The following is a 26,029-nucleotide window of genomic DNA, read 5'->3' on the forward strand; positions in this document are numbered from 1 at the left end:
GCTGGAGTTCCCCAAGGCAGTGTTCTGGGCCCTGTGCTTTTTCTGGTCTTCATCAATGATCTCTCCGACTCTCTGGAAAATCCTCTCTATCTCTTTGCGGATGACTCCACTATATGCTGCTCCATACCTCATCCCTCAGATCGGCAGTCCGCAGCCTCCTCACTCTCTGCAGACCTGGACAAAATCACAGACTGGTCAAACAAGTGGAACATGTCTTTCAATCCTGACAAATCTCACACTCTTACTATGTCTCTCCGAAAAGACCGACCGGACAACCCTCCCATCTACTTTTTCAACAATCCTCTCCAAGACGTTCTGTCACTCAAGCTTTTGGGTCTCACTATCTGCCATGATCTTTCCTGGGAAAACCACATTTCCAAGCTGGCCTCCAAAGCCAGTCGCCGACTGGGCATCCTCCGTTGTGCAAAGTCCTTCCTTGGCACACCTGAGCTCCTCACCACAAACAAGGCTTTCATCCGCAGCTCAATGGAATACTGTTCTTCCCTCTGGGCTGGTGCTCCTGCCTCACACTTAGCTCGGCTTCACGCTGTTAAAACCAAAGCTTTCAGAATCATTAGAATCTCCCGCGATGAAGCTAACTCCGAGGGCCTTTCACTCACTCACCGCAGGCAGGTTGGTGGTCTTTCTGTCTTCTACCGACTCCTCTCCGGCCTTGCTCCCCCAGCTCTGTCTGTGCTCTGTCCCCCAAATATTCCTACAGGTCACGCAAGATCTGCCTGCAACCCCCATGGTTAATCTGGCAAAATCAAGACTCTCTATTCACCTTCACTCTTTCATTCCTCTTTTCTCCCGCCTCTGGAACAAACTCCCTCACTCTCTTCAATCCCACTCCTCCCTCCAGGTCTTTAAAACAGCTGTTCGCCACCATCTCTTATCTTCCCCCATCCAAAACCTTGATCTTTTCTACCCCCGTTAATTCACCCCAGATCCACTTTTTTGAAATACCGACTTCTTTCCTGGGAGACCTAGCATTGTCCATGTGTTTTTTTTAACCTCTCCCCTCCCCCCCCTCTTCCCATACCTCTTCCCCCCAAGCCCTCTCCCTTCCACAGATCTTCCGATGTCCCTGCTCTCAAATGTTGTACTTGTGTGCTTCCCTCTCTCTCCCCTTCTTGTCTCCCGCTCCCTTTATCATAATTATGTTTTATGTGTCCGTTTGTCTTTTTTTGATCAATGTTTGCTCTTACACGAGCCTCGATCTTGTATTCAAAAAAAAAAGAAGCCAAATCTTGAGACAAGTCACTGTTGTGTCCAAATATCAGCTTCCTAGCTCAAAAGGTGCCTGAGGTATTGCTCTGTTGAGAAATAAAATAAATAATTATTTAATAAATCGATAATAATAAAGTAATTAATCAATTAATTGATTCATCAAGAACTAAAAAAAATACTTTTTTGCCAAAGCACGTGCTCACTATTGTGCCCAAATTTCAGCTTCCTAGCTCGAAGGATGGCTGATATATCACCTGGACAAACAAACAAGAAAGAAAGCAAGAAAACAAACAAATGGAGTGTAAACCGAGTACTCCCTTTCAGCATGCACTGCCTGAAGATGGAATAGGAAAGGAGCGATGTTCAAAAATACTGTCTTTGACAAAGCACTTGATCACTATTGTGCCCAAATTTCAGCGTCGTAGCTCAAAGGATGGCTGAGATATCGCCCGGACAAATAGGAAAACAAACGGAGTGAAAACAGAGTACTCCTTTATGACGCACATCATCGCCGGACCCCTTCCGTGCCTGGTGATGACGTCATGCAGCACTTTGGAGATGGAATATGAAAGCAGGAGTGTACAACAAACGGAGTGAAAACTGAGTACGCCGTTTTGGCACGCGTCATCTCCGGGCGCGAAGGTGTTCAGCACCTGGCATCGCCATCGTGTAGTGCCTGGAGATGGAATAGTGAAGAGCGGAGAGTACAAAAGTAGTTTTGAGATGTTTAATAAGTGCTTCAGAAGATACAGTATGAATGTTATGTATTCTCCTTGGGACAGGTATTTGGGATCCAAACCCAAAATAAAAGTTACATTTTATTAGCCCCTTTACCCTAATGAAGTCATGCTATCGTGTTGAGTTGTATCACTGTTTATGATTGAACTTGTTATTTTGTGAGATAGCTTGAATGTGCCCAATTAAATATTGGGATCGATGAAATTTCAAAACTAAACTCAGACAAATGTGGGCTTTATGAATTGACTGAGCATCATATCTACATTGTGATTTAATTGTTTTGAGTTCTCTGTTTGATGGGCTTTGTTTTAATCCACAGAAACATTCATCACAACGAGGATAGAAAAAAAAAAAAAAAAAATTGGCATGTTATTCCATCATTTGCAGTTAGGATATTCTGCTGTCCCACCGAAACCACGTGTCCAACACTTGATGTTTGCAGTGTTGAGTCCCCATTGTGTGGCGATGATGATCGTGTGCTTGAAGCTGAGAAGCCGTTAACTTTGGTGAGATGCGGCCAGCATTGCAGGTGGCTCTCAAGGAGAGGCAAGATCCACTTAAAGTGGGTGTGACCTTCATTGAAATGCGCTGAACGTTGCCAAGTGTGCGCAGCTAAATTGCAGGACGTCGTAGTAAAGGTCGAGGCCATTTTGAAGCCATGCAATTTTAGCCTGTAATGTTCTGCAAGTAAGAGGAGGGCACTGGTGCATTCACCACCCCTTCTGCCCTGGATGACAGCTGGTGGCGCGGTCAGGGCTATTAGTGGTGCAGCGTTTGGCTCACTTAGTCCAATGATGGGCAGGCAGCGATGTGGCTGCTTGCCTTTGCTGGCTGGCAGTTAATGTTCTGTGAGGTCAAAGCACAGTCTTAATGCCCGAGTTGCCGTGCACAGAATGTATAACACAATAGGACATTCATTGGGTTTGTTAAGTCATCTGTGTTTTAATTTCATTGCCATGGAGAATGTATATCCAATGCACTGTTCTCTCCTCACAAATGCACCACCTGACTGCTTGTTGCATCATTTTTAGGGACATGCTCATAGCTATGCTGCTGTTCCTGGTATTGATCAAGGCAATAATTTTACAATTCAGCCAGCATACTGGCCCACAATACTTTGCTCTTTTCAAAAAGTACTACAGCATAATTTGGTCTACAAGTGGATGCCAATAGGTCAACCACCTTAACATTGCCTCTGTAGTACAAGCATATTCTTTGATCCACACCCTTCCCGTTAAGCACCAGATTGGTAATTGATTTGGGAGTATAACCTCGGGAAAATATCCCAAAGGTGAATAACTCTGACTATCTTGTTCAGGTTAATCTAACAAGTCATAAAATGACACAAATTGACTTAAGTACAGTGGTTGTTGTTGTATAGTGCTGGACAGTTGTTCTCTTGAACAAGCCCACTGCATGCAGACGAATGAGAGATGAATGAGACGAGAGACAGACAATCAGCCGATCAATCTCCCAAGAGCAACCCAGAGATCCTCCACATCTAGGATGGTGTACACTCGCCTTCACAAAGTCAGGGCCATGACAGAGTTAGTGGGAGAAGAGCCAGAGACAAGAGGGAAAATGCCGGTCCATGGGGACCGATCGGCACTCTGAACGTGACTGTGCTGCCCAGACAAATCCGGGCAACAGGGAAGAATAAGGAAATTCGGCCCCTGACTTGCGTTGGGGGGTAAAACCACCGCGAAGATGCGTCACATATCGTTGTACAGTAGTTATTTTTTATACTTGCTATATTTTGACTTCTATTCAAAGCAGTTGGGTTCCAAAATGTTCTAATATTTGCCCACATTTATGATTTGGGAACTGAGCAACTATATTCCTCACAAAATAAATTAACAATAGCTTTTGAGGAGCCTGGTGTTGGCTTAGCAGTTCGGGTGCCGGCCTGGGATCCTGGGTTTGAATCTCGGTCGATCGCTCGGTCGGTCGATCGCCAGGGGGGTTGATTCAGCCTGTCATCCTTCGATCGCCATCCTTCGATCGCCTGTCGATCGCCAGGTTGAATCTCGGTCGATCGCCAGGGGGGTTGACTCAGCCTGTTATCCTTCCGTGGTCGGCAAATTGAGTACCAGTTCACTGGTAATTCCCTGCGTGTCGCGAGAGGTGACTAACAGGGTTGGCGGCAGGAAGGGTATCCGGCCATAAAACATTGCTTCAAAAAGGGGACCACGGTGCCCAAAAAAGGCCAACCCCTGCTCTGCGGGGAAAAATGGCCTCTAAAGGTGGTTCTTTTCAAACCAAAATAAACTATTCATTCACAGTTCAGAAATGTATTTGTCATGTTTGTAAAACATGACTATGGTATTGAGAAAAGAAACCCAATCAGGAAATTGAACTTGCAGTGTTACAATTATCCTCCCTTGAAATTGGTGATCCTTGGAAATTCAAATGCAAATCACGTCGCCCACAGAATCGGTGTTCATGTCTACACACGACCCATTTTGATACTCGTCTTTAATATTGGCCACCCATGTGGTCTCTCATTTTAATGCCATGGGCAGGCAGCGATGTGGCTGCTTGCCTTTGCTGGCTGGCAGAATGGCCAGGCATTATTTAATTCCAAAGCAGCCAGTTCACACTATTGAGATCAAGGGATGGGGGTATGCTCTCTACCAAGTTCCATTCTACAGGGTGGGCCATAAATAGCCATACATCGGGTTTTTTAAAGTGGTCGCAGACATACAGCCACAGATGAAGATACAACGGACAGAATACTAACGAAGCTTACACGGAGTCCCCTAAAAAGTACACGACGGTTGTCTGCAGAAAGCGGTGTCAGCAGATCGAGTATCAGGTGCATTTTGAAAGCAAACAAATGGCATCCATACAAATTGCATATGGCACAGCATCTGAGTGAAGACGACCCAGATAGACGGATGGAATTTTGTGAATGGGCATTAAGCAAATTGAACGATGACGCAAACTTCTCATATGGGATCTTGTTTACCGATGAAGCCAATTTTTACGTCAATGGAGAGGTTAATCGGCAAAACTTACGTTATTGGAGTAATTTCATAAAAGTGTTTATTTTCCCTATGTATGGTTACTTTTGGCCCACCCTGTAGTTTAGTCCCTGTGTTGCTGTTTGTGTATTCGTCTAATTTTCCGTGTTAAATTATACGTTGTTGTGTTGTATTGTCAAATTTGCTTTTGTGTTGCTCAAGGCCTACTCCTCGGATAGCCGCCATGCAAATTCTGTCTGTTTTGATGCCATGTTCCTCTTTCCACTTCTTTATTTTTCCAAGTATTGTCCTTTTGGCCTCCTTATTGTTATCCTATTCACTCTCCTAGCTTCAAAAAAAAAAAAAAAAACCGTATTTTTTACTCCAAAATGATCTCAATCTACCCTAACATCCTTATGCCTATATTCCTGTACTTTCTTCTTTTTCACTCCCTTTTCTCAATATCTCCAAACTGAATCTTCATTGAATGAAACTCTTCTTACCTCTTCTTTTAACTCTTAGATGCAGGCATCATTTAACTCTTAGATACTCTTTTGGACTTGCCTGCCGCCTTTGACACGATTGACCATAGTGTCTTAATTCGTCTTGAAATCACATTTGGTATAACTGGTACTCCCCTTTCTTGGCTGATGTCCTATCTTACTGATGGAGTGCAAACAGTTGTTGTCAATGGCCAGAAATCAGCCCCTTCTCCGCTTTCCTTTGGCGTTCCCCAGGGCTCAGTCCTGGGACCTATCCTCTTTCTTTTGTACACTCAGCCTCTATTTGATCTTGTTGCCAGACATTCAGTTGATCACCACGCCTTTGCGGACGACAATCAGCTGTACAAAGGAAGCACGATTCAACAAATCGTGCCCACTGTTGAAGTGTTAAAAGGCTGTATTGCCGACGTGAAGGCGTGGATGACCCAAAACAAACTTCAGCTGAACGATGCTAAAACAGAGTCTATGATTGTAAGATCGCACAGATGTCCTCTACAATGTTCACTTCCTACCACTATTCATGTTGGTGAAACCGATGTAAACTTTGTTTCGTCGGCCAAGAACCTTGGTGTGGTTTTCGACTGTAACATGACATTTTCCAAGCAAGTACTTCAAACTTGCAAATCAGCATACTTTCAGCTGCGAAAGATCGCATCCATTCGCCACTTTCTTACTCCTCAAGCTGCTCTAACTCTGGTCTGTGCCCTTGTCCTCTCAAGGCTAGACTATTGTAATTCTTTGTATGCTGGCTGCCCTCAGTTTCTCTTAGATAAGTTACAAAAGGTTCAAAACTCTGCCGCTTGTCTTGTCTGTAAGGCGAAGAAGTCTGACCATGTTACTCCGCTTCTTGAATCTTTACACTGGCTGCCTGTCTCTGCTCGTGTGCAATACAAAATTTGCACACTATGTTATAAATCATTGTGTGGAACGGGACCTCACTATCTCTCCGATTTGCTCACTCTCTATGAACCTCGGCGACTGCTTCGTTCAAGCGACGACTCTATGACCTTAGAGCCGCCGCGCACCAGCACCAAGTCGTTTGGCGAGAAATCCTTTTCCTTTGTTGCACCTCTGCTCTGGAATGACTTGCCTTCCTCTGTTCGACATGTTGACTCTCTTCCTGCCTTTAAAACCTCCCTCAAAACCTATCTGTTTCACAAGTCTTTCAAAGTCTAAGTCCTGTTTTCCCTTTTAGTGTAGCAGCATAGCAAACCTGTTGTGCATTTTGTGATACAAGCACCAAATTTGGCACAAATGTACATTAATATGTTGCGAACATTTTCAGATATTGGGCCACTTGAAATTCCGTAATTTTTTTTTTCAAATTTTTTCAAATTTCGTAATTTCAAATTTTTCGGGTGACACCGTCACAATTTCGGTCTTCGAGGCCGGCCGATATAGTGGGGCGGCTTAGCCCAAATATTCAAAAGAATTGTGCATTTTGTGATACAAGCACCAAATTTGGCACAAATGTACATTAATATGTTGCGAACATTGTGTGGTCAGCAATGAAGACGAGAGTCTGAATTACATGTATGCAAAAGACCTTGTGAACCAGTGAAGCAAATACACGGGTAAGCATGAATTAAATCTAGGGCATGATATAATTTCCATGATGTTTACCTCTACACTCAATGGTGGAAGGAGGTAATGTTTTGATCCCAGCTTGTCTGTATGTCTGTTTGTCTGTTAGTCCACAAAATTCCAGACAAAGCTTGTAGTAGTGGTAGTTGTAGTGGTAGTGGTGATAACAGAAATTGTTATATAGAACTGAACTTATATTATTATTATATGCAGAAAATAACTTCATTTCTATATGCCCTGCAGTGGACAGGTTAATTGGTTTATGCACTGAAGGGGTCACCCTGGTGTGCACTGCTGTGTTCTGCCTCACTGAGTTGTTCAGGTATGATGTACTCAGCACAAGCTTCCGGTCGGCCCGGAGGTGGGGGTGCGGGGCCTGTCACGGAACGTCAAAACAAACGCCCTGCCGGGGCCGCCCAAAAGTCAGGCGTGAGGGGCGCGTCCACTAATGGAACGCCTCTCGCTTCCCAGATCGAGGGCCACGTGGTCAGGAGAACCTCGTCCCTTCCGGTCACACTTTGCCTATCGGCCGGCCTCGAAGACTGAAATTGTGACGGTGTTACCCGAAAAATTTGAAATTACGAAATTTGAAAAAATTTGAAAAAAAAAATTACGGAATTTCAAGTGGCCCAATAACTGAAAATGTTCGCAACATATTAATGTACATTTGTGCCAAATTTGGTGCTTGTATCACAAAATGCACAATTCTTTTGAATATTTGGGCTAAGCCGCCCCATTATTTGGTTTGAGGTGGGACAGAGATCGAGAGTATGTCTGTGTACATGTGCGGGGGAGGGAGGGGAGGAGGAGGGGGAGTACACATCTGGGTTTTGAATGGGGAGGGAGAGGAATAGGGCGTGTGTGTGTGTGTGTGTGTGTGTGTGTGTGTGTGTGTGTGTGTGTGTGTGTGTGTGTGTGTGTGTGTGTGTGTGTGTGTGTGTGTGTGTGTGTGTGTGTGTGTGTGTGTGTGTGTGTGTGTGTGTGCGTGTGCGCGCGCGGTGTGTGTGCGTTCGCATGATAATGTAAAGCTCCATGAGGGTCGTTTACTCTGCTTGATGGGGCTATATAAGACTCCTTTATTATTATTGTTATTATCAAAAATCCTACATAAACGCAGCCATTGGGCCTCGGAGGCCCAATGGATGTATTCGTGTAATGTTTTTTTTGTTTTTTTTTTTTCATAGATTTTCTTTCTTTCATATCCTTTTTCAATCCAAGTCGATTCTCATGGATGTGTATTTGCTCAAAAAATGTGAATCATTGATCCTATTAGTTGGAAGAATCCCATACAAGTAATGAATCTTTTTTTTTTTAAATTGTTTTGCCTTTAAATTTTTTTTGTTGTTGGTTTTTTTTTTTAAACTTTTTTTTTCTAAAAAGGTGAGGCTCATGGAGGAGTATTTGCTCAAAAATATGATTCACTAATCCTTTTATTTAGAATGTATATGTCCACAACTGTCAAAAATCCTACACCTTTGCAGCCATTGGGCCTCGGAGGCCCCACGAATGTATTCGTGTAAAGTTTTTTTTAAATTTTCATATTTTTGTCACTGAATTATTTGTAACCAAGTTATAGGAGCATATAATGAGGCTCTTATCAAGAAAATAATGATATAACATAGTAGTACAACAACATTTATGCGGGTCGAAGGCCCAGGCCTGCATTCGTGTCAGATTTTCGGGTTATAAGTGAAGAATGAAGATTTTTCCCACGAGCCTGAATGAATTTTTTTTTTAATGTCACTGAATTTTGTGTAACAACATGAAAGTTAGTGAAAATGAGGCTCATTCCGAAAAAAAATTGTCCAGCATAGTTTTGCAACAAAAAAAACCTTGTGGGCCTCCGAGGCCCAATCACTGCATCCAATGGTTAAAAGCATTTCAAAATACTTCACTTCCCTACTTCACTTTCCTTATTTCTCCATTAGTACCTCACATGTTGGCCTTCTTCATCATGATCTATTCCTCTTCTTATTCACAAGGATTATTTTACAAACTTGTCTCTCACCGAAGACCTTGGTCCGTCAACCCTCCTCCCGTACCTACAGAAACACCTTTCTCTTTGCCTTCAACAATAATTATTTCCACCCATCCCATGATCTGTGTTTCAGTATGCTCAGTTTGCGAATATTAAATATTAAGAAGTCCAGCCTGCAGAGGTTGTCTGCTCATGACAAAATAATCCCCGTCACGTGCTATAGTGGTGTCAGAAACAACCCCACCCCTTCTGTGTGTCCCCCTCTTCAGCATCCCTCCACTTCATGGCCCCTCTTTCTGCATCCTCCCTCAAAGCTTCTCCCTTCCCCTTCCCTCCCAACGCCTCCTCCACATCCTGAACTGTGTGGACCTGAAATATCCAAGGCTTCTGCTCCAAACTGACAGATCTCTCAATTCAGGCCGCTGCTGATAAACTGGACATCATCTGTTTAGTAGCATCCATCCATCCTTCCTTCCACAGGAGATCCCTGACTCATTTGTTTCTCTCCCTTAGTTTAGGAATTTTGTAGAATTCAGGCTGCTGCTTATAAACTACCTGTCATCCGTTTAGTAGTATCCTTTCCTCCACAGGACATTCCTGACTCTTTAGTGTCTCCCCTGGCTATTGCCTCCTCATATTTGATTTGACTGATTCCTGCCCAGTCGTGGAATTGCACTTTAGATTAACAATTCAATTTCTCACAGTCGATGGACTTCGACCTCCCAACCTCCAGGAGTACCTTTGGCTGACTACTCCTTTGCTCCCACCTCTTATTTGTCTGTGTGTTATACCGTCTTCCAAACATTGACTCAATCTGCATCTTTATCTCGGACAACATGGACCAACTTTTAACCAATCACCCAACTCTCTCTCCCTCATATATGATGGTTTAAATTGTAAGCATGCATATTGGCTGGGTGTTGGTACCTCTCTCACAAATCATGGCACTTCAGCAAATGACTTTTGACTCCATGGGACTACCTCAATCTGTGAAGTTTCTGACCCGGATTTCTCCCAATGGCAAATCCTTCCTTCAAAACTTGATGATTCCAAACTTTCCTGCAAATGTCTCCTGTTCTTCCTCTGCTCTAATTGTTTCATCTGATCATATGCTTAAGAGTCAAGAGTACAGGCTATTCTCAGAGAATCGCCTCAGTGCGCGTGAGTCTGACAGTTCACTCAGGAAGATTGGCGGGGACTGCAGGCAACCATCTCACTTCAGGACTGGACTCTTATATTTACCACTCCTGACATTAATTCAGCCTAGGAATTCTTCCATGGAAACCTGCTCACTCTGAAGCACAGATCCATCCCATCTCATCTTTAGTCATCCTACTCTTTCCACCCATGGTACACAGAATCCTATAGTGAGGCAATTGCTTTGAAAAAACTTGCCTTCTCTTCCTGGAAGGCAAACCCAACCAAAGGCAATCTCGGGTCATTCCACAAAACACGTAACATATACAGTCACGTGAAAAAGTAAGTACACCCCATGTAAAGTTTTGACTTTTTCAACATATTTCAACATACAGCTATTTGATCTTCATTTCAACAATATTGATAGATAAAGGTGATATAATATAACAAATATCATGAAACATTTACATTTTGTAGTCCATTGTATAATTTAAATAAACATAAATACAAATTTCACATGTGGAAAAAGTAAGTACACCCCTACATTTATCACTACTTCAAATACCTAAAATTAGAATCAGGTGCACCAGCTCAGGTGCAAATGATTAGAACATCGTTGGAGAGGATCTTAGAGGAACCTGTCTTATTTAAACCTCAGACATTTAGTTTGGTTTGCTCTTTGTTGTTGAAGTGTGCGGCGTCACTATGCCGAGATCAAAAGAGCTCTCTGAGGCCTTCAGAAAGAAGGTTATAGATGCCTACGAGTCTGGGAAGGGATTTAAAAAGATATCCAAACAATTTGAAATCAACCATTCGACTGTCTGGAAGATCATCGACAAGTGGAGAAGATTCCAAACAACTGCCAAATTGTTCAGGCCAGGCCACCCCAGCAAGTTCTGCCCGAGAGCAGACCACAAGATGCTGAAAAGTCTCCCAAGGAGTGGCTGAAAAGAAAGAAATGGAGGGTTTTGGAATGGCCAAGTCAAAGCCCGGATCTAAATCCCATCGGGATGTTGTGGGGAGATTTGAAACGAGCTGTGCATGCAAGAAACCCCTCAAACATCGCACAGGTGAAATAATTCTGCATCGAGGAGTGGGCAAAAATTTCTCCCAGTAGATGTCAGATGCTTGTAGACAGTTATAAGAAACGCTGACTTGAGGTTTCTGCCAAAGGGGGCAATACCACCTATTCGAGCTGAGAGTGTACTTACTTTTTCCACATGCGAAATTTGCATTTATGTTTATTTAAATTATACAATGGACTACAAAATGTAAATGTTTCATGATATTTGTTATATTATATCACCTTTATCTATCAATATTGTTGAAATGAAGATCAAATAGCTGTATGTTGAAATATGTTGAAAAAGTCAAAACTTTACATGGTGTGTACTTACTTTTTCACGTGACTGTATCTACCTTCAGGAGAGCCAGAAAGCATCATCTGTCCAACGTCAAGATTGAACTTTCAAACTTGTTTCCCTCTTAACGTCTGTCTCTTATGTATGCTTCCCCTCCACCCTTCCCTCTCCTCAAATGGCACCACAGCCGAATCTGCTCAAAAGAAGGTCGAATTCCTCAATTCTGCCTTTGTTTCCAAATCTTGTCCCCAACTCCTTGCTCTCTGAATCCATGATTACCAATCAAACCAATCTGTTCCTGGACTCTGTTTCTTTTGCACCTGAGAGGTGGAGAGGTTTTTCGCAAACCTCGTCTGATTCAGCAACTGGACCGGATGGCATCAGCTCCTATGTCCTAATTAAATATACCTGCTCTCCCGCTCTTGCACATTCTCTTTCTGCCATTTTCACCCTACCATTTGCCGATGGTCATCTTCCATCTTCTTGGAAATCAGCCAGCATCAACATATTACATAAAGTAGGTGCAAAAATGAATCCCCTTATCTATAGACATATCAGCTTATTTCCAATAATCAGGAACATCATGGAATTCATCATCGCAGTAGATATGAAATGCTTCCTTTTCTCCAACAACCAACTATGGATAATCAATATGGATTCAGATCAGGTCAGATCCCGGTGTGTACCCTGGATAAGAATAGGTACACCGTATCCCTGCGTGTCGTAAAAGACGACTAAGAGGGTTGGCGTCAGGAAGGGCATCCGGCCATAAAAACATTGCCTCAAAAAGGGAACCATGACAATTACAACTACATATGGGCAGGGTACAGCCCGAAGTGGAGATCGGTTTCTGAGGTTTGGGACATGGAATGTAGGGACAATGACAGGGAGATCAGGAGAAGTGGTGGAAGTATTGGTCAGAAGAAGAGTAGACATATGTTGTGTGCAAGAGACGAGATGGAAGGGAAGTGGTGTGAGAATGGTGAAGGGTAGGCAGGGACAGAAATACAGGTTTGTGTGGCAAGGGTGCCTGGAGGGTGTGAATGGTGTTGGTGTCATGTTTTCTGAGGAGTTTGTAGACAGTGTGGTGAGTGTGACTAGAGTGAGTGATAGGTTGATGATGGTGAAAATGATGATTGGAAAGCTCTTGGTGAACGTCATCTCGGGATATGCTCCGCAGGTTGGTCGAAGCGATGAAGAAAAGGACAAGTTCTGGTGTGCGATAGAGAAGCTGATGGAAAACGTGAAAGATGAGGAAGTTGTTGTGGTAGGAGGAGACCTAAATGGACATGTGGGAAGGAGTATGGATGGTTTTGACGGAGTTCATGGGGGTTACGGATATGGTGTGAGAAATGGAGAAGGTGAAAGGATTTTGGAGTTTGCTGATGGAGCTGATTTGTTGATTTGTAATACTCGGTTCCGGAAAGAGGATAATAAGCTTGTTACATACACGTCAGGTGGGTCGACGACAACCGTTGACTACCTGATGGTGCGTAGGCGAGATAGGGGGCACCTCCGGGACACAAAGGTGATCCTGGGGGAGGAGGCCGTTTCACAGCACCACTTGGTTGTCTGCGACGTAAGGGTGAAAGGTGCGAGGAGAGCTCGGCGGGTGAACTACCAACCGAGAATGAAGGTGTGGAGGTTGAAAGAGGTGACAGTAAGGGAGGCATTAAAAGAGAGGCTGAGTAGGGACGAGGATGATGTGGTTGAGCTTGAAAGTGGTTGGATGTCAATGAAAGCTAGTCTGTTGGGAGCCGTTGGTGAGGTATGTGGATGGACAAAAGGTCCACCGAGGCACTCGGAAACATGGTGGTGGGATGATGAAGTTGGAAAGAGGATTGACGTGAAGAGGAAGAAGTTCAAGGAGTGGCAGAAGGCGAAGGATATGGGAGCAGAAACAGCAGAGCATGAAAGTTATACGGCAGCCAGGAAGGCTGCAAAGAAAGAGGTAGCAAAGGCGCAGGAGGCATGTAGGAAAATGTTCGGAGAACGCTTGGATTCGGAAGAGGGTCAGAGAGCGGTATTCAGGATTGCAAAGCAGATAGCGAAAGAGATGTGTGATGTGTGATGTGATGGGGGTGAGTTGCTTGAAGGATGAAGTGGGACAAATCGTTGTCGACCCAGATGGAATTAAAGGAAGATGGAAAAGATATATGGAAATGCTGTTGAATACAGAGAATCAATGGGATGGCAACATAGAGAGTAACCCAGTTTTAGGACCGGCAGAGAAGATAACTGAGAAGGAAGTTGAGGAAGCGATAAAAGCAATGAAGGGTAGGAAAGCGGGAGGGCCAACGGGAGTTGTGGGAGATATGTTGAAGGCAGCAGGAAGTTGGGGTGTGAAGAGAATGACAGAGATCTGTAATCTGGTGGTGAAAGAAGGCCGCATTCCAGTGGATTGGGAACTGAGTACCCTCGTCCCTCTATACAAGGGGAAAGGTGACCCAACTGGAGTGTGGCTCGTACTGAGCGATAAAGTTATTGGAGCATGGAATGAAGGTCTTGGAAAGGGTGTTGGAGAGGAGGATAAGGAAGAAAGTGAAGATCGACGAAATGCAGTTTGGATTCATGCCAGGAAGAGGAACGACAGACGCGCTTTTTCATTGTGAGGCAGTTGCAGGAGAAGTACATGGAGAAGAGGAAGAAGTTGTTTCTTGGGTTTGTTGATCTGGAGAAAGCATTCGATAGGGTACCACGCAAAGTATTGACCTGGGTATTGAGGAAGTTAGGAGTGGAGGAATGGTTGATCAGAGTAGTGATGGCAATGTACAAAAGAGCGCGCACAGCTGTAAGGACGAAGGACGGGAACAGTAGTGAGTTTGAGGTGAAGGTGGGAGTGCATCAGGGGTCGGTACTAAGTCCACTACTATTTGTAGCTGTGATGGAGGTGCTGGCTCAGAACGTAAAGGAGGGTTTACCTTGGGAGTTGTTGTATGCAGATGATCTGGTGTTGATTGCGGAAAGTATGGATGGACTGAAGGAAAAGATGAACACGTGGAAGGAATGTATGGAGACAAAAGGTCTGAAGGTGAATATCAGAAAGACGAAGGTGATGGCAAGTGGTAAAGCATGTGGTGAGGTGGAAAGAACTGGGAAGTGGCCCTGTGCTGTGTGTAGGAAGGGTGTCAGAGTGAACTCCATTCAATGTACAATGTGCGCTGAGTGGGTTCATCAAAAATGTAGTGGTCTGAGAGGGTCATTAACCAGTGTGGCAGCTACATTCAAGTGTAAGGTGTGCACAGAGGGAGCTGCAGATGGAGGAGATGTTGAGTTGGATCTTGGAGACGGCGTGAAGCTGGAAGATGTGAAAACATTTTGCTACCTCGGAGACATGCTGAATGGAGAAGGTGGATCAGACTCGGCAACGGTTGCTCGAGTGAGATGTGCATGGAAGAAGTTTCGGGAACTGAGTGGCATGCTGATGATGAGGGGAGTGTCGTTGAAGCTGAAGGGAAAGGTGTATGCTGCATGTGTGAGAAGTGTTGTGATTTATGGGAGCGAGACATGGGTAATGAACGTAGAGCAGCAACGAAGGTTGGAAAGGGTGGAAATGCGAATGGTTCGACGGATGTGCGGAGTATCGTTGAGAGAGAGGAAGACAAATGATGAATTGCGAAAGATGATGGGAATAGAGCCTGTAATTGATGCTGTGAAGAGGAACAGGTTGAGATGGTTTGGTGATGTGTTGAGGAAGGATGAAAGTGGCTTGTTGAGAAGAGTGATGGAAATGAATGTAGAAGGAAGCAGAGGACGGGGAAGACCGAGAAAGACTTGGCTAAAGATGGTGGAAGAAGAAATGCGGGCAACGGGGTTAACAAGGAGAGATGCAGAAAATAGGGCAAAATGGAGAAGATTGTCATGGGGACCGCAAGGCTAACCCCCGCTCTAGCAGGGAAAATGGCCTTTAAAATGCATGTTGTTGTTGTTGTATTCAGATCAGGTCACTCCACCTTGGACGTGCTGCTTCGACTCTCCCAACAATAAATGGAGGCCCTCAATCAATGGCAGACATGAGATCAAAGCCATCTCTCCACACATATCTTGAGCTTTCAGTACAGTTTTCACCATGGCTTGCTCTCCAAACTCTCTGCCTTTGGCATACAAGGCCAACTCCACTCTTGGGTTGATGATGTCCTCCACTCTCGTAGCTAACCTGCAGCTCTCAACGGAATATTTTCATGTCCTCTCTTCTCCCTGTCAAGGCCCCAGGTGGTGTTATAGGTCCCTTCATATTGCTAATCTTCTTCAACGATCTCTCGGATTCTCTGAAAATTATCTTTGTCTATTTGCTGATAACTCCACCCTGTCCTTTGTCATCCCGCATCCACCAGACAGGCAGGCTGTAGCCTCTTCCCATTCTCCAGACCTTGATAGAATCACGAGCTGGTCATACACTTGGAATATGCCTTTCAATTCAGACAAATCTCACACTCTTACTATTTCTCTCCGAAAGGACCGTCTGGCAAACCCTCCCATCTACTTTTTCAACAATCCTCTTGAAGAAGTTCAGATCCCCAAAACTCTTGGGTCTCACTATCAGCCATAATCTTTTTTGGGTAAACCACATTTTAAGTTGTCCTCCAAAGCCAGCCGTCGACTGGGCATCCTCTGTCGTACACGGTCCTTTCTTGGCACACTACAACTCCGATTCACCTACAAGGGACAAGGGCTTCATCCACAGCTTGATGGTGTACTCCTCCTGGCACCCTTGCCTAACACCTTGCTCAGCTTGAAGCTGTGTAAACTTCAAGATAATTGTAATCTCCCTCAATTAATGGGCTTGTCATTGTCCCATCATAGACAGGTTGACTGCCACTCTGTCTTCTACCACTTCCTTTCTGGTTTTGCACCATCTGATTGTTGACTAACAAGTCTCTGCTGAGCTTCTGTTTTGTGCTTAAATGTATTTACAGTGCATTCAGAAAGTATTCAGACCCCTTCACTTTTTTCACATTTTGTTATGTTGCAGCCTTATGCTGAAATCGTTTAAATTCATTTTTTCCCTCACCAATCTACACTCAATACCCCATAATGACAAAGAGAAAACAAAATTTTAGAAAGTTTTGCAAATTTATTAAAAAGAAAAAAGTGAAATATCACATTGACATAAGTATTCATACCCTTTGCTATGACACTTGAAATTTAGCTCAGGTGCCTCCCATTTCTCTTGATCATCTTTGAGATGTTTCTACACCTTGATTGGAGTCCACCTTTGGTAAATTCAATTGATTCGACATGATTTGGAAAGGCACACACCTGTCTATATAAGGTCTCACAGCTGACAATGCATATCAGAGCAAAAACCAAGCCATGAGGTCGAAGGAACTGCCTGCAGAGCTCAGAGACAGGATTGTGTTGAGGCACAGATCTGGGGAAGCCTACAAAAAATTATCTGCTGCATTTAAGGTTCCCATGAGCACAGTGGCCTCCATCATTCTTAAATGGAAGAAGTTTGGAACAACCAGGACTCTTCCTAGAGCTGGCTGCCCGGCCAAACTGAGCAATCCGGGGAGAAGGGCCTTGGTAAGAGAGGTGACCAAGAACCCGATAGTCACTCTCTGGCTGAGCTCCAGAGATCCTGTGTGGAGATGGGAGAAACTTACAGAAGGACAACCATCACTGCAACACTCCACCAATCTGGGCTTTATGGCAGAGTGGCAAGACGGAAGCCTCTCCTCAGTGAAAGACACATGAAAGATGCTTGGAGTTTGCCAAAAAGCACCTAAAGGACTCTCAGACTGAGAGAAACAAGATTCTGTGGTCTGATGAAACCAAGATTGAATTGTTTGGCTGTTTGACTGTTTGAATACTTTCTGAATGCACTGTATGTCAGTCACAGACAAACTTGCTTTTCTTCTTGCCTCATTGTCTTAATTTCTTCTTAATCATGGTTCCTTTTGCTCCCTTGTCTTAATAGGTCACCTTTTTCGCATTCAAAATGCAGCTTCTAATTCATTTTGTGTTTTTCGTGGTTACGTGGTCTGAAGAAAGAAAATATCGAATTTTATGTGAAAAATGCTTTTTTGCTCAACGCAGACCTCATCCAAGAGGTTCCCTTCTCTCAACTGATCTATCTACTCCAAAATGCAGGTCAAACCATTCCTCGCATGGTCATCAGGTGCGTACATTGGTTGCCTTCTCGAGCACACCACTGATTGACCCAATTCAAAAGGGAACGACTAGCCTGAGGCTCTATATCCGTTACTTTTGAGGCCAGGGAAAAGGAGGGGAAAAGGATATTCATCAAATAAAGAAATGAGAAAAAGCACATTTCACGTTGAAAATAAAAAGGGGCTGCGAGGACACAAGGTTTTGCTAAACACTGTCTTGGCAGACCTAATTTGGGGGTTCCAAATCATGTGCACTAAAAGATGCAACATGTGACTCAACTACTCGGCTACATAACCCTTTCACCCATAGGAGTCCGTTTTTGTTACAATCTGTACAAGTTCCTCCATGAGCTTTGCACACAGTTATTGAAATCGAATATTACTTTACCATATATGCAATTTGACAATTTGATTCTTCCAGGTGGATGGAATCGACGTCCAGCCATTTGTTATTTGGTTACTTTTCTGCATTTTCTGCCTTTGTCGCAATGTTCTGTCACCCCTGCAACTCTTTGTCAGTAAAAATGTATTATTTGTGCTTCTCATTGCTTGAGGCCCGTTTGTGTTTCAGGAAAAACATTTTTCCATATGTTGATGAGCGATTAGGTGATGCAATGATTCTTGCAGTTTGACCAACGATGAGGGTACTTTGTGTGCTACATTTAGAGTAGGAGGTCAGGTAGGAAGCAAAGAGACCAAGAGAGCATATTCACCACAACTAGTGGGTCGGAAGGCAGGTGATGGATTGGGCATATCAGCGGAATAGGCTTTAGTTTTAGTATGCGCTGACAAGTGATGTAATTACCACTCTGGAGAGCGACTGCTGTGGCAAGGAGAATTTGTCACCTTTGTAAATGGCACGGTGGGGTAGTGGTTATGTGTGCCTTGCTCAAATCGCTATGACTGTTGCTTGATTCTAAATAGCTTTCCCAGCACCTTAAAAATATTATTTTCATGCAGAAATCTTTGGACTTTTGGCCTAATTAAGATTTGCTTCTCCTGGCTTTCTGGAGCGTTACCTTAACCTTTTGTGTTTCATCTTTTATTTACCAAGTGTTATTATTTTAAGGTTCTTGATCAACTTGAGCTTGATAAACTGGGGAATGAAATCTTATCTCACTGGTATAAAGGCGAAGTTTCAGCTGATCCTGCTGATGTCTCAAGGAAAAGGCAATTGGGAAAAAATTGAGGGTGTCTAACTTCATTTTCATGGACATAGCAAAAGGATTAGACTGATGAAATTATTGGCCATGGCTTGGAAAGAGAATGGCAATCATGCGTGTGGGAAAAATGCATGCTCAGTCAGGGTTGCCCAGATAGCTCAGATAGCAGAGCACTGGTACGGTTTTCCAGAGGACCTGGGTTCGATATATACAGACTTGGCATTTAATATGGAATATTTTTTTTTTCTTGACTTGGGTTTACTTTCTTAACTCCGTATATCAATCTGGTGAGTTTTTTTACACTTTGGTGATTTATTTGTTAAAAGAACCATGTCACTGATTGTCTGTCGCAGCAAGAAGTCAACAACAGGATTATATCACAGGTGGCGTGGCAAAATGTACGGACAGGTGCATTTGATGATTGGCTTCACAGTCGGGTATACAAGGGTTGTTGCGTTCTGTATTAGTGGAAAACAACTGCTGCACGTCTCCAAAAGTTATTGCCGCTTTCTCTGGAGATGGTCCGTCAACTCGACAATGCTGTTTGTCATGGAGTGGTGGCTTTACGAAATCCCGTCATGAAACAGCGTGCTATTGCTCGGCAGTATGGCATCACTCAAGGTCAGGTGTCAAAGATCCTGAAACGAAATGCTCAGAGGGGTGTCCCTACTCCAATACCGAGGCCAGGACGTCCCCGCAGAACCACAAGGAGGGATGATCGCCAGCTGCACCGGTTAGTCCGCAATGGCCGTACCAAGTCAGCTAATCGGCTTAGGTCTGAGTGGCAGCAACTGACAAATGTGCCTGTATCCAGAAGGATGGTCAACCAATGACTGGTTCAAGCAGGCTATTGTGCCAGGCGTCCCCTGAGAAAGCCACGCCTGACCAGACAACACTGCCAGCGCCGATTGCAGTGGGCCAGAGAGCACCGTCAATGGCAGCCAGGACACTGGAATCACGTGATCTTCAGTGACGAGTCTAGATTTCTGGTCTATCGTCAAGATGGCCGCGTCCGAGTATATATATATATATATATATATATATATATATATATATATATATATATATATATATATATATATATATATATATATATATATATGTATATATATATATATATATATATGTATGTATATGTATATGTATGTATATATATGTATATATATGTATATATATGTATATATATGTATATGTATATATATGTATATATATGTATATATATGTATATGTATATGTATATATATGTATATATATGTATATATATGTATATGTATATATATGTATATATATGTATATATATGTATATGTATATATATGTATATGTATATATATGTATATATATGTATATATATGTATATGTATATATATGTATATGTATATATATGTATATATATGTATATATATATATATATATATATATGTATATATATTTATATATATATATATATATATATGTATATATATTTATATATATATATATATATATATATGTATATATATTTATATATATATATATATATATATGTATATATTTATATATATATATATATATATATATGTATATATATTTATATATATGTATATATATATGTATATGTATATATATATATGTATATATATATATATATATGTATATATATGTGTATATATATATATATGTATATATATATATATATGTATATATATGTGTATTAGTGGGGCGGCTTAGCCCAAATATTCAAAAGAATTGTGCATTTTGTGAAACCAGCACCAAATTTGGCACAAATGTACATTAATATGTTGCGAACATTTTCAGATATTGGGCCACTTGAAATTCCGTAATTTTTTTTTTCAAATTTCGTAATTTCTAATTTTTCGGGTGACACCATCACAATTTCGGTCTTCGAGGCCGGCCGATAGGCAAAGTGTGACCGGAAGGGACGAGGTTCTCCTGACCACGTGGCCCTCGATCTGGGAAGCGAGAGGCGTTCCATTAGTGGACGCGCCCCTCACGCCCGACTTTTGGGCGGCCCCGGCAGGCCGTTTGTTTTGACGTTCCGTGACAGGCCCCGCACCCCCACCTCCGGGCCGACCGGAAGCTTGTGCTGAGTACATCATACCTGAACAACTCAGTGAGGCAGAACACAGCAGTGCACACCAGGGTGACCCCTTCAGTGCATAAACCAATTAACCTGTCCACTGCAGGGCATATAGAAATGAAGTTATTTTCTGCATATAATAATAATATAAGTTCAGTTCTATATAACAATTTCTGTTATCACCACTACCACTACAACTACCACTACTACAAGCTTTGTCTGGAATTTTGTGGACTAACAGACAAACAGACATACAGACAAGCTGGGATCAAAACATTACCTACCTCCTTCCACCATTGAGTGTAGAGGTAAACATCATGGAAATTATATCATGCCCTAGATTTAATTCATGCTTACCCGTGTATTTGCTTCACTGGTTCACAAGGTCTTTTGCATACATGTAATTCAGACTCTCGTCTTCATTGCTGACCACACAATGTTCGCAACATATTAATGTACATTTGTGCCAAATTTGGTGCTTGTATCACAAAATGCACAATTCTTTTGAATATTTGGGCTAAGCCGCCCCACTATATCGGCCGGCCTCGAAGACCGAAATTGTGACGGTGTCACCCGAAAAATTTGAAATTACGAAATTTGAAAAAATTTGAAAAAAAAAATTACGGAATTTCAAGTGGCCCAATATCTGAAAATGTTCGCAACATATTAATGTACATTTGTGCCAAATTTGGTGCTTGTATCACAAAATGCACAACAGGTTTGCTATGCTGCTACACTAGAAGGATGACAGGCTGAGTCAACCCCCCTGGCGTTAATTCAGCGATCGACCGGGATTCGAACCCAGGATCCTAGGATCCTAAGCTGGCACCCTAGCCGCTAGCCCAACACCAGGTTGTATATATACATATACACCATACACCATACACACACATATTCATTTCCCCCGTTCTCCATACTGGAGCCTGCATGAGAAAGCAGAATAGCTGAGCTGATAATGGTCTTCCTGTTTTCTGAGCCTGCATTTTATCCCCCAGTGTTTCAGCAGCTTAAAGACATTCAAGTACCGAGCAAAATCAAGGAAGTAATGATGCAGACAGGAAATATATGTGCTACGATCTCTGTCAAATACTCACATTTTTATGTCACATCAAAATATTACATCAAAAAAAATACACATCAAAAAAAATACTCGCATCAAATACACACACATTGAAGGATGACACACCTGAATTGATACTCGTGTTGATGCAAAAATCCACATATATGGTTGTAGTGAAATAGAGTTTGTATTTCACGTGTGTTGCAGAGGAGCCCGTGTTCCAGAAAAAGCGCTTGTGTGTCAAACTCATTCCTCGAGACTCGACAGACACGGCTGTCTGTGATCTTCGTGTCACCAGCAAGTCGCGCTATGCCCCGGCATATTGCACCTTACTTGGGTACGATTCCTTGGTTTTACTTCCAGGCATGTTTCAGAGTTTCAAAAGTTGCATTAACATCATGTTTTTGACAAAAGAGGACAATAGTGAATTATTTCATTAATTTTAAATGATGTTTAAAAAAAAAAATATATATATATGACTTGGACACACAATTATGAAGTGCTGTATTTAAGATTCAGGAAAACTGCATTGGGACTTTTTGCATTGCACACTCGTGTGAAATAATTAAATGTTGTGGTGACTTGGATGCTTGAGTGTGCCAGTGTTATTGTCCACCTATGTGCAGGGAGTTGAACGGGATGTCATTGTGGATCCGCTGGAGAAAGCTGCCGCCCATTGTTCGCCAAACACAGGCATCAACAGCCATGACGCATTCTGCTTGGTAAGCATTTTCAAAGGATGTTCATCTGTCATTAGTGTCATACCACCGTTGCCATCGAAAGTATTCTCCAGAAGTTCAATTTGTCGTTTATTGCCCTTGTTTCTTCATTCTTACCTGCTCGCCTATGCTAATATCCGAATGTAGTCACTACATTTAATACATTTAACTCTAAGTATGGAGTACAATCGGCACATATAAATAAAAAGTGGCTAGTGCAGGAAGGTTTGGCCTAGGCCTGGGTCTGTCGGTGAGGTGGTGTAGGTGTAAAATTTGAAATTAAGCTAAATACATTCCAATATTTAACCACCAATCTTCAGAAAATCTTTCCCAAAATTCCATATCGCCTTTATTTATCATAAACATGTACCTATTTTTTGCACTGAAGGTCACCAGTCTCACAGCACTCATGAATGATGTAACTCATTTACAATGATGTGGGAATCCTCTAAAAAACAGATATATAATGTGACAAGGAAGTTTACAATATAAACAAATGCACATAAGCTGCGAGTGCCAGGGAACCGTGCAGAGTGAGTGCCAGGGACACGTGGAGTAAGCACGTCGTGATTTCATGCAGGGTAAAGTGAGTGCCGTGCACTCGTGCAGAACGTGAGTGTCGTGTGCCAAGAGGGAGTCCGGCGGTCAGCCGAGAGCAATGAACACGTGTAAATCGAGCAAAGTCGAAGGAGAAGAGGATAATGCAGGCACGTGCTGAGGCCTACAGAATCCAAAGCGAAGAGTGGAATGCAAAAACGTGTTGAATGCATGATGTCCCAAGCCAAGAGAGAAGCAAACACGTGCTGAACAAAGTCCAAAGCGAAGAGTGAATCCAAACACGGATCCAAAAAGGTCCAATGCGAAAAAGAGAGTATCCAAACACATGTGTATCCAACAAGGTCCAATGCGAAAGAGAGAAAGTCTCCAAACACGTGTGGAATGGCCTTTTGTCCACCCTCGCTGAAGGGGGGGGGGGTTGTTTGAGGGTGTCCTCGCTCCCGAATAGTGGAACCTGCAACCCCCCCCCTCCTCCATCAGCTCTCTCGAAGGGACTCAGGCCCTGATTGGTGCATATCCCTTACGAGAGGAGGACCTGTCTTTCCCTTCCTCAACGCATAACATAATAACCCGAAATAAGGGAAAGGGGGCTAAGGTAATGTTCTGCTATGAAATAACTATTCTAAGGTACCTGTATGATGGTTGCCATTACTTCTCAGTGGTTTCCCAAAACCGCAACTATTTATATATATATATATAATAATAATAATAACAATGCATTTATTTTATATAGCGCTTTTCAGGGAGCCCAAAGACGCTTTGACAGAGTGCAAAACATAATGCATAGCAAAACATAAAAACAATTGCAAAAAACAAGAATCAATAGGGAAATATTCAAAGCAAAAAGGAGGGAGAAGGAGAAGAGATAGTCAGGGGTTAAATGCTGTGGGTTAAATGTTGAATGCAGTGTTGAACAGGTGGGTCTTGAGTGATGTTTTGAATGTGGTGAGTGAGGAGGAGTCTCTGATGGTGTGGGGTAGTGAGTTCCAGAGGGTGGGAGCAGCGATGGAGAAGGCCCTGTCCCCCCAGGATGTACCAGCAGAGCGGAGGTTGCGATTGGGAGTGTGTCTGGAGAGGAGGTCAGCCAGGTAGGATGGGGCCAGGTTATGGAGGGCTTTGTAGGTCAAGAGGAGGATTTTGTACTGGATTCTCTGGGAGATGGGGAGCCAGTGGAGCTTGTAAAGGACGGGGGTGATGTGGTCACGGGTCCGGGAATGGGTGAGTAGACGGGCAGCGGAGTTCTGAATGTATTGGAGTTTATTGGTGATTGTTGAGGGTGAACCATAGAGGAGGCTATTGCAGTAGTCCAGATGGGAGGTGATGAAGGCGTGGATGAGGGTTTCTGCAGCCATGGAGGAAAGGGATGGACGGAGACTGGCGATGTTTTTCAGGTGAAAGAAGGCTGTCTTTGTGATCTGTTTAGTGTATTTGTCGAAGGAGAGGGTTTGGTCAAAGATGATGCCAAGATTCCGGATGTGAGGGGAGGTGGATACTGGGATACCGTCGATGTTGAGGGCAAAGTTATTGGTGGATTTTATGAGCGTTTTTGGGCCAATGATTATTGTTTCAGATTTATCATAGTTAAGTTTGAGGAAGTTAATTTGAAGCCAGGATTTTATTTCAGTGATGCAGTTTGTCAGGATAGAGTGGGTGGCAGTGGAGATGGACTTGGTGGAGATGAAAAGCTGGATGTCATCGGCGAAGCAGTGGAATTGGAGACCATGACGGCGGATTAAGTGACCGAGGGGGGACAGGTAAAGGATGAAGAGGAGGGGGCCAAGAACTGAACCTTGGGGGACACCTTGGGGGAGGGGAGCAGTGGGGGATTTGCAGTTATTGATGGAGATGAACTGGCGTCTGTCAGAGAGGTATGATTTAATCCAAGAGAGGGCAGTGCCAGTAACGTTAAAGGTGGTTTCAAGTCGGGTGAGGAGGATGGTGTGATCGATGGTGTCAAAGGCGGCGCTGAGGTCGAGGAGGATGAGAATGTTGAGGTTGCCAGCGTCAGAGGAGAGGAGAAGGTCGTTGGTGATTTTGAGGAGAGCAGTTTCAGTACTGTGGTTGGAGCGGAATCCGGATTGGAATGTTTCATACAGGTTATTGGCAGAGAGGTGATGTTTGAGTTGAGCGGCTACAGCGCGTTCCAAAACTTTCGACAGAAAGGGTAGGTTGGAGATGGGTCTGAAGTTGTTTAGGGTGTCAGGGTTTAGTCCAGGTTTTTTCAGAATGGGGGTAACAGCAGCAATTTTGAGGCATGGTGGGACGATGCCTGTAGACAGGGAGGAGTTTATTGTTGCAATGATAAGTGGAGAGCGAGCAGGAAGGGAGGCCTTGACAAAGCTGGAGGGGATGGGGTCAAGAGTGCAGGTGGCAGTTTTCATTCCTACGAGGAGTTCAGAGAGGTCAGTAGGGGAGATTGGGGAGAATTGAGACAGGGGATGGCAGGATAAGGGGGGGCAGGTGGTTTGAGGGGGAGCGGGTGCGGTGGTGGTCAAGCTGTTGTAGATATTTTCAACTTTGCGTTGGAAGAATGAAAGGAAGGAGATGCAGTTGTCTATTGTGAATGACTGGGTGGTGGTGTTCAGGGGGCTGAGGAGTTTGTTTATTGTAGAGAAGAGTGCTTTTGGGTTTCCGGAGCCAGAGTGGATAATTTGAGACTAGTAGGCGGAGCGGGCGCGGGAGAGGGCATCTTTGTAGTGTTGTAGGTGGTCCTTGTAGGCTTGGGAGTGAATTGTGAGACCTGCTTTATTGCGGAGTCTTTCAAGTTGGCGAGCACGAGTTTTCATCAGGCGGAGGTCAGGGGTAAACCAGTGAGCAGAATGGGTGAAAGAAACTGTTTTGGTT

At 43.4% G+C, this 26,029-nt stretch overlaps 1 protein-coding gene across 5 annotated transcripts in view; it reads left to right on the forward strand.

Annotated features, from left to right (window-relative positions):
* Positions 1 to 26,029, forward strand: part of MVB12B (multivesicular body subunit 12B) — a 235,584-nt gene that overhangs the window by 49,293 nt on the left and 160,262 nt on the right. For all 5 annotated transcript variants that reach the window (XM_068124870.2, XM_068124873.2, XM_068124874.2 and 2 more), the window contains 2 exons: positions 22,116 to 22,245; positions 22,535 to 22,630. In XM_068124870.2, the coding sequence (XP_067980971.1) occupies positions 22,116 to 22,245; positions 22,535 to 22,630 (226 nt within the window). The remainder of the gene's footprint in view (positions 1 to 22,115; positions 22,246 to 22,534; positions 22,631 to 26,029) is intronic.

The sequence above is a fragment of the Myxine glutinosa genome, chromosome 8 (genome assembly GCF_964187855.1).
Source record: "Myxine glutinosa chromosome 8, kmMyxGlut1.1, whole genome shotgun sequence".
In the NCBI taxonomy this organism is placed as follows: domain Eukaryota; kingdom Metazoa; phylum Chordata; class Myxini; order Myxiniformes; family Myxinidae; genus Myxine; species Myxine glutinosa.